We start from the raw sequence: 10,000 nt of genomic DNA, 5'->3' as shown, positions 1-10,000 counted from the left end.
GTTCTACTAGTACAGTATGAGGTTGTACTACTAGTATAGTATGAGGTTGTTCTACTAGTACAGTATGAGGTTGTTCTACTAGTATAGTATGAAGTTGTACTACTAGTATAGTATGAGGTTGTTCTACTAGTACAGTATGAGGTTGTACTACTAGTATAGTATGAGGTTGTTCTACTAGTATAGTATGAAGTTGTACTACTAGTATAGTATGAGGTTGTTCTACTAGTACAGTATGAGGTTGTTCTACTAGTATAGTATGAGGTTGTTCTACTAGTATAGTATGAGGTTGTTCTACTAGTACAGTATGAGGTTGTACTACTAGTATAGTATGAGGTTGTTCTACTAGTATAGTATGAGGTTGTACTACTAGTATAGTATGAGGTTGTTCTACTAGTATAGTATGAGGTTGTTCTACTAGTATAGTATGAGGTTGTTCTACTAGTATAGTATGAGGTTGTACTACTAGTATAGTATGAGGTTTTGAATACAGCCTCTGTTTCTCCATCTCTCCTCCGTTAGAGAGAAGGGGGTTTTACTGGATCATCTGTAATATCAGGAGTCTCAGACAATGTGAAGCTCAGTGTGTCAGCAGATCAATATATCGGTCTATATATCAGCCGCCATTTTGTCCTCCTTGTTTCCATGCACTCCTCCTCTCTCTCCTTCCTAGACGACGTCATCCTCGTCCTCCCTCCCTCTCTTCAGTTGATCCCCTGTGGAGAGGACCTGTAATGTCAGCTGCATCTTCTGACGAGCCCTCTCCATCAGTAACCCTTTCCTCCAGGAGGAGGAGGCCCGGCACTCTGCTCTACAGCAGACAGGAGCCTCTCAGGCGGGTAGGTCAGCAGCACAGAGGGGCTCTGGTGTGGATGTCTCTCTGGAGCCTCGGGGAGGGTGGTGGTGGGGGGATGAGAGGCAGTGGAGGGGCCACTTCTACAGAGCACAGAGCCGGAGTGATGTGGAGAGGCGTGGAGTGCACACTCACACTTTCTCACACGTGCACACGCAGCGCTCTCAGAAAGCTAAAGAATAGAAGTGTCATGAAATGAGTCGACTGCAGATCTCAGCGAGGCGGCTCGCCTGCCGGCCAGTACGAGCTCCGTCCGAGGTCGGATCCTATAGCGCTGGTTGAATACATTCAGAGTGACAGCTCCAGTCAAGGTTAGCCCTGCTGCGGTGCTCTGGTTTAGCACTATAGCACTTCATTCTGCAGCTGTCTGATGAAAACCACATCTCTTCCAGAGGAGAGGCTTTCAGGAGTAGAGCGGTCACGATTTAAACATGCCGTTGTTGGTGTATGGAGTCTTGATTGGTAAAAATCAACAGATCGTTGGTGTTATGCCCTGACAACTGTCATTTACACTAAGGCTGACCTGAACACTTCCAAGCTCCGACAGTTGCCATGATAATCAACCTCCAAATCAGAATTCAAATGCTTCTGCAAAGCTTTTTTATTTTATTTTTGTATATATATATATATGTATATATATATATACATATATATATATATACATACACAGTATATATGTATGTAATATTTTTTTTTTAAGTAATAATTTATTGGGAGTAACGCCAGGTGTACAGAAACGTACAAATAGAGCAAAAATGTAAATGATTGTCGCCCCTCCCACGCTATTATGTCTTTGCATTTCCTGCGTTATTTTACCTACTTGCTAGCTTGCTAACTTGTTAGCCTCTGTGGCTTCTAGACGCCGACAGTAACGTTAATATTGCCGTTGCTTAGCAGCGGTGTTCTTCACTACTTAACCACTAGAACGCCACGCATATCGTGTACACGAGTTCCCGTGTTGTAAACACGAGCTCACCAGTTTCATTTGAAGGCACCAAAAATCGCGATACCTAGGTGAACCGATTTCGATAGGCTCATATTTAGCCTCTGAGTAAAACCCATAATATCCCTAATAATAACAAGACATTAAGATCTATGTCGTCCACGCTGGCATTTCAGTGGCGACCGCCTCTAATCAGCGATCTCGAGTAACCACGATATGAAAACAGAAACAATGCCCCAGCCCTGTTTCTCATTGAAAGTCCAGTTAATAATCTGCTCATCAGGCTGTTGAGGCCAGCGGCTCTTTTCATGCATCTTTCTTCCAGCACTCATCAGCTGGCCGTGAGCCACAAGTTTTCAAACTGCCAGTCACACGGTAAGAGCTTTTCACTTCAGCCGTCACTGTTAAGTTGAGTGGAGCAGAGAAGAAGAAAAGCGAGGTGGCGGTCAGGAGCTCTTAAAAGTGATTTACTACAGTAGCTGGACATGGGCGTGTGTGTGTGTGTGTGTGTGTGTGTGTGTGTGTGTGTGTGTGTGTGTGTGTGTGTGTGTGTGCGTGTGCGTGTGCGTGTGCGTGTGCGTGTGCGTGTGCGTGTGTGTGTGGACCATCTGCTCTGCAGAAATTAGCTGCCTACTCCAGTTAAATGCCCGACAGCTTGCCGGTTGGGAAAACACCCACCTGATATTAACTCTGGGAGTCAAATCAACCACAAACTCTTTGGCTGCGTGTTCAAACCGAAGCGGTGAGTTCCCCACAGCGCTGAGAGTTCAGCGGGCTCCTCTCGGCGCCGGGAGAACACACAGAGGGAGAGAAGTTTAAAATATTTCAGCTTTTACTTTAAAGAGTGCAGCACTTCAAACATGAAGTCTCGTAGCAACAGAGAACAGAGACACCGTTTCAGAGCTGGAGGAGAGGCGGAAACAGGGCTGCGGTAATTGCAAAGCTCTACTACATGTCTCCGATAGCAACGCGGGGAGGCTTTCCTCGGGGTTTGCTTTCATTTTACAAAAAAGGCCTTGTTTTATTTTTCACAAATCCACAAACACATTTCAGGACCCCTGGGAGGAACCGGGAACCTTTCCCCATTTCCTGATAGCTCCATCCATCTGGCCAGGCGACCCATACATTACTAACTCTCCTGTACATTAGAGGTGGAAGAGGAAGAGGAGGCTCTGCTGCTGCCTGCCCGTTTCCTTGGATCGGAGTCTAATTGATCAGGAAAGGCACTTCAACTCTCTCGCCTCTCAGCTCCTGAGTGTTGTGGCATTTGGATGCCTACAATCGTCCTCTGGCTTCCATAAGAGGTGTAGGGAACAGAGTGACCTTTTAATGACAAGGCCTTATACACTCTGCCACCTACTGGCACTGAGCTCCCCCCCCCTTCATCTCATCTCACTCCACTTTCTTTCTCTCTTTTATAAGCTTGTTTTTATCGAACCCTCCTTCTGCTTCATCTCTTCCAAACCTCATTCATCTGTTTTTTCCTCCGTCAGTCTATTTGGTTTCTCTAAAACCACCAAACACACCTGCTGCCTCCGACTAGTAACTGGTGGCATTTTCATATTAAAGGTCCAGCGTGTAGGATCTGGCGGCGAAGGTTGCAGATTGCAACCAACTGAAGCCTCCTGTGTGCCAAGCATGTAGGAGAACTACGGTGGCTGATGTGAAAACATGAAAACAAGAATGTCCCTCTAGAGCCAGTGTTTGGTTTTCTTCCGCTCTTGGCTACTGTAGAAACACGGCGGTGCAACACGGCGGACTCCGTGAAGACAACCCGCTCCCTATGTAGACATAAACGGCTCATTCTAAGCTAACAAAAACACAACGATTCTAATTATCAGGTGATTACACACAAAAGAAAACATACTTATCAATATTATATTCAATTTCTGCCAATAGATCCTCCTAATTGTTACACACTGGTTCATTAAAAAATCAAAACATTTTTGCAGTTTTTTCCGCACCATGAACTGAAGAATGTCTTTTGGTTTTGGACGCCAATCAAACAAAACAAGACATTTAAAGACATCACTTTAGGTTCTGGAAAGCTGAGATGGGCACTGATTAGCAGATTAAAAACTAAACTCACTATAAACTCATTAAATCCTATCACACATATCCTCATACAACAGTTTGTATGATTTCTTAAGAAAAGTTATTTTGAGTGCGTTTTTCCTACGAATGTCCAGCAACACTGCGTGTCAATTTTTCTGCTCGTTACATGCATACAGTCTTTTCAAAATAAACTTCTGTCCACAGGGGACAGCTTGGTTAGGTTTAGGAAAAGATGGTGGTTCGAGTTAAAATATTCAGGAAGTGGCATTACTTTAGTATAAATGTTACGCGACAAATAAATCAACGCTGACTTCTAGTTTCACACGGGACACAAACAGCGGTCTCCTGGGCGACCCCCCCTATCCACCCCGACCTCCTCCTTACGCGGCGTTTGTCGGAGCGTTTCAGACCGAGGCTGAGTTCAGATATATTCAGACAGACGGAATGAGAACAATCATGTGTCTTTTTAACATTTAACCATGTAAACATGTCATGTATGAACCTGGAGAAGAGCATGATACGTCCCTTTTAAGCCCCTCGGAGATATTACAGGAATATTATACATACAGTATATCAGTTGAAACGTTACAGGAACTAGTGATCTGCTTTTTGTCTGGCACAGGAAAGGTTCGGTTTTCATGCGAAGAACTGGACGTCAAAACGCCGTCCACTCTGTTTGACTTACGTATGATCTTTGAAAAGTGTAACAGCATTAAATAATGAGGATGACAGAACCTCCTCCTCCTCTATCCTTTTACTCATCCCTTCATCCCTCCTCTCCTTATCCCCTCATCCAGCAGAGAAAGAGAAACATCTTGATGGAGATCAGTTGGAGCGTTGAACCGTCAACCCCACTCACATCAACATGACACTGCTGCCCTGCTGTCTCTGCTCAGGAGCAGCTTTTAAAGGAGTAGTACTCACTCAGTAGTACTCACTAGTAGTACTCACTCAGTAGTACTCACTAGTAGTACTCACTCAGTAATACTCACTCAGTAGTACTCACTCAGTAGTACTCACTCAGTAGTACTCACTCAGTAATACTCACTCAGTAGTACTCACTCAGTAGTACTCACTAGTAGTACTCACTCAGTAGTACTCAGTCAGTAGTACTCAGTCAGTAGTACTCACTCAGTAGTACTCACTCAGTAGTACTCACTAGTAGTACTCACTCAGTAGTACTCAGTCAGTAGTACTCACTAGTAGTACTCACTCAGTAGTACTCACTCAGTAATACTCACTAGTAGTACTCACTCAGTAGTACTCACTAGTAGTACTCACTCAGTAGTACTCAGTCAGTAGTACTCAGTCAGTAGTACTCACTCAGTAGTACTCACTCAGTAGTACTCACTCAGTAATACTCACTCAGTAGTACTCACTCAGTAGTACTCACTAGTAGTACTCACTCAGTAGTACTCACTCAGTAATACTCACTCAGTAGTACTCACTCAGTAGTACTCACTCAGTAGTACTCACTCAGTAGTACTCACTCAGTAGTACTCACTAGTAGTACTCACTCAGTAGTACTCACTAGTAGTACTCACTCAGTAATACTCACTCAGTAGTACTCAGTCAGTAGTACTCACTCAGTAGTACTCACTCAGTAGTACTCACTCAGTAATACTCACTCAGTAGTACTCACTCAGTAGTACTCACTAGTAGTACTCACTCAGTAGTACTCACTAGTAGTACTCACTCAGTAATACTCACTCAGTAGTACTCACTAGTAGTACTCACTCAGTAATACTCACTCAGTAGTACTCAGTCAGTAGTACTCACTCAGTAGTACTCACTCAGTAGTACTCAGTCAGTAGTACTCACTCAGTAGTACTCACTCAGTAATACTCACTCAGTAGTACTCACTCAGTAGTACTCACTAGTAGTACTCACTCAGTAATACTCACTCAGTAGTACTCACTCAGTAGTACTCACTAGTAGTACTCACTCAGTAATACTCATTCAGTAGTACTCACTAGTAGTACTCACTCAGTAATACTCACTCAGTAGTACTCAGTCAGTAGTACTCACTAGTAGTACTCACTCAGTAGTACTCACTCAGTAGTACTCACTCAGTAATACTCACTCAGTAGTACTCACTCAGTAGTACTCACTAGTAGTACTCACTCAGTAGTACTCACTAGTAGTACTCACTCAGTAGTACTCACTAGTAGTACTCACTCAGTAGTACTCACTCAGTAGTACTCACTCAGTAATACTCACTCAGTAGTACTCACTCAGTAGTACTCACTAGTAGTACTCACTCAGTAATACTCACTCAGTAGTACTCACTCAGTAGTACTCACTAGTAGTACTCACTCAGTAGTACTCACTCAGTAGTACTCACTCAGTAATACTCACTCAGTAGTACTCACTCAGTAGTACTCACTAGTAGTACTCACTCAGTAGTACTCACTAGTAGTACTCACTCAGTAATACTCACTCAGTAGTACTCACTAGTAGTACTCACTCAGTAATACTCACTCAGTAGTACTCAGTCAGTAGTACTCACTCAGTAGTACTCACTCAGTAGTACTCAGTCAGTAGTACTCACTCAGTAGTACTCACTCAGTAATACTCACTCAGTAGTACTCACTCAGTAGTACTCACTAGTAGTACTCACTCAGTAATACTCACTCAGTAGTACTCACTCAGTAGTACTCACTAGTAGTACTCACTCAGTAATACTCACTCAGTAGTACTCACTAGTAGTACTCACTCAGTAATACTCACTCAGTAGTACTCAGTCAGTAGTACTCACTAGTAGTACTCACTCAGTAATACTCACTCAGTAGTACTCACTCAGTAGTACTCACTAGTAGTACTCACTCAGTAATACTCACTCAGTAGTACTCAGTCAGTAGTACTCAGTCAGTAGTACTCAGTCAGTAGTACTCAGTCAGTAGTACTCAGTCAGTAGTACTCACTCAGTAGTACTCACTCAGTAGTACTCAGTCAGTAGTACTCAGTCAGTAGTACTCAGTCAGTAGTACTCAGTCAGTACTGGGTACAGTCAGTACATTACAGTACCATTCAAATATGCAAGGTCTCACACACACATCCAGTCTATACACATATATATACACAGCACACTTGTTACAGTAGCAGGTAATTGCTGTATCCTTGGAGCATTACGAAACAATACGGCTGTCTTCAAAGGCAGAAAGGGAGCGCTCCTCACTGCAGGAAGTCTTTCAGTGCAGAGAGAGAGAGAGAAGAGAAATACTGTGAGAGTGACAGGCAGGTAAAGAAGGAGGGAGGAGAGAGAAACACGGCTCGGCTCACTGTTGGCACCAGTCCTTCTCTCTGTGCCGTGTTTCTACTGCAGATAGTACCACCTCGGTGTAGGCGGGATTTTCGGCTGATCACCGTAGCGACGGAGCGTGAAACTGCCGTGACATCATCTTCGACGCAGTGTTCATTTTGGCAGCTGTTTTAGATTTAGTCTTAGTCTTAAGACGAAAATGATTGTTAGTATTATGCTTGTCGATTTCAGCCACATCGTTTTCTCTCTTAATCTTGTCAGCTATTTTATTTTGTATTTAATCTTAGTTCCTTTAGTCAAACTTATTTCACATTAAATGTTATCTTCTCATTATCTGATGAAAAACACATGTTCAATTCAATTCAATTTATTTTTATAGAGCGTCAAATCACAACAGAAGTTATCTCAAGACGCTTTATATATAGAGCAGGTCTTAGACCGTACACCATAGTTTAGAGACCCAACCAGAAACCTGGAGCAGAACCGGGCTCAGGGCGGGCGGCCATCTGACTGGCTGGGGTTGAATGATGAAGAAGTTAGTCGGAATCCTGACTGACGGCGCTCATTAATGATGTCACACCCTCCGGTCCGTTAGGAGAGCCAATCTGCACCGCCGACATGTCAAAATATACATTACTCAACCACCCGAACCCGCAAAGCATCAACTTTATGCATTATAGTATGCTGGTTTCAATATTTGTTTTAAAAACAAAAGAAGAAATGTTGATACACGTTGGAATCAAATTGTAAAATAAGCCTTTCGCTAATGAAAAGAAATCTTTAAAATAAAAAGGAACTACTTGTGTGACATTCAGGTGTAATGACTTTAAACAAAAAGAGAGCTGCTAATGTTGATTTATGGCTCAAAATGTGCCGACATGTCGGGGCTACGGCGATGAGCTGTGATTGGTCCGATCGGGCTGCTTGTGTTTGTCAGGGTCAGTGAAGCTGCTGCTGCTCAGTAACACACATCTAGTGAAGCCCCTGAAACCCTCCCGCTCTCCTCAATCAGCTTCACCGTTAACGACAGAACGGAAACACGGCGGCTGCACGAGGACGAGTACGAGTTACCAGGATGTAACTGTGGTTGTATCAGAACACGCCGTCTCTCTGTAGCACAACGAGAGGATAGAATTAAAGGGTGACTTCATCTTTTTTAGTGGAGCGGTCAGGTGGTGACTTCACTTCACTGTGAGCTATAAATCATGACTCTTTCCCACTGGGTGTCTCTTCGCTTTCATTATAAAGAAGAGATTCTTATCATCATCTCACCTGAAACTCCCAAAAAAATACTCAACTTGAGCTAATTTGTTCGATCAAACAGATTTCCACCTTCAATTCGGACCCAGTGACAATATAAGACACCGTGTTCAGGTTGAAAGAAGCCAACGATGTTCTTGATTATAGTCTCACAAGTTTCAAACAATCACGCTTAACTTAAAGCCGCTGGTGTTACGACTAGATTTCCATTCAGTTAAACTAAGAGCAGAGCGTAGTTAGTGGAGCTAGCGTCCTGCCGGTTCTTACCGTCGTCCTCCTTGCCGTGGGCGTTCTGGGGACTGTGGCGCATCCTCTCTCCTCGGCTCAGCGGGCTCAGGTCAGACGCTGCTCCCAGATCAGTTGCTAGCCACGTGGGCTCGCTCATCTCTGCCTCCTCCTCGCTGCTCAGTGAACTGTCATCCTGACCAGAAGACACCAAAAACAGGAACATCACATATCTGCATACTGACACGGTAACAGTGGAGATCCAGACTCATACAGAATTATACTTTCACATTCATTTTATGTTTCTCCCGTTTTTGTTGCAACCTTTGAGCCGGGTTGTAATAAATGGGGGGCTCATCCGGGATATGAACCCGGGACCTCTCGAACCCCAAGCAAGAATCATACCCCTATTCTTGTAAATCAATTACCAACACAAAACAATGACAGATATTGTCCAGAAACCCTCACAGGTACTGCATTTAGCATAAAACAATATGTTCCAATCATAACGTGGCAAACTGCAGCCCAACAGGCAACAACAGCTGTCAGTGTGTCAGTGTGCTGACTTGACTATGACTTGCCCCAAACTGCATGTGATTATCATAAAGTGGGCATGTCTGTAAAGGGGAGACTCGTGGGTACCCATAGAACCCATTTACATTCACACATCTGGAGGTCAGAGGTCAAGGGACCCCTTTGAAAATGTATATGACAGTTTTACCTCGCCAACATTTAGTGTAAGTTTGGAGCGTTATTTAACCTCCTTCACGACAAGCTAGTATGACATGGTTGGTACCAATGGATTCATTTGTATTTTCACTCTTTTCAGCTTTAAAGCCTGCTACAATCTCGCAAGTTGCGTTAATGCGTTAAAGAAATTAGTGGTGTTAAAACAAATTTGCGATAATGACTTATCGCTTTGACGGCCTTAATTCAGTGTAAAAAAGCAAAGCCGGTGTAATGTGGGAGAGTGGTGCCAATAAATGAACAGTTGCCAATTCATGATACTCTCTCATCTCTTAATTGTAATACCTGATATAATGTTGTTAAGAATAGTTAAATAAATAAATAAATAATGCTACATGATGAATAGAAGGTTTCAAACAGACTAAGTGATCAGTAACCGGCCCCAAAACTCCTGATCAGAGCATTCATCAAAACAACCAGAGGGACGTCGGCTTCTCTTTCTACACTACGAGTGTAAATAAGAGTGTGTAGATGATGACAAAGGAAGGGTTAACGGTTAATGGCAGAGGTGTCGAACATTAAGCAGCATTATCAACATTCAGAAGAGAGAAACCCAAAGAAGAGTTCCTAGAAAAGGAAGGAAAGTCTAAATCAATGCTCTTTCCTAATAGAAGATATCTTCTGTGAATCCTCCTAAACTCAGCCACCTTTTCATGAA

The 10,000-nt window shown here is 43.3% G+C and overlaps 1 protein-coding gene across 4 annotated transcripts in view; it reads right to left on the bottom strand.

Moving 5' to 3' along the window:
- The window catches only part of LOC141772027 (nucleolar protein 4-like), a 166,942-nt gene that overhangs the window by 74,375 nt on the left and 82,567 nt on the right, over positions 1-10,000 (bottom strand). For all 4 annotated transcript variants that reach the window (XM_074642668.1, XM_074642672.1, XM_074642669.1 and 1 more), the window contains one exon: positions 8,638-8,791. In XM_074642668.1, coding sequence (XP_074498769.1) covers positions 8,638-8,791 — 154 coding nt within the window. The remainder of the gene's footprint in view (positions 1-8,637; positions 8,792-10,000) is intronic.

The sequence above is a fragment of the Sebastes fasciatus genome, chromosome 8 (assembly GCF_043250625.1).
Source record: "Sebastes fasciatus isolate fSebFas1 chromosome 8, fSebFas1.pri, whole genome shotgun sequence".
Taxonomy (NCBI): Eukaryota; Metazoa; Chordata; class Actinopteri; order Perciformes; family Sebastidae; genus Sebastes; species Sebastes fasciatus.
This window is presented reverse-complemented; position numbering and strand designations above follow the sequence as displayed.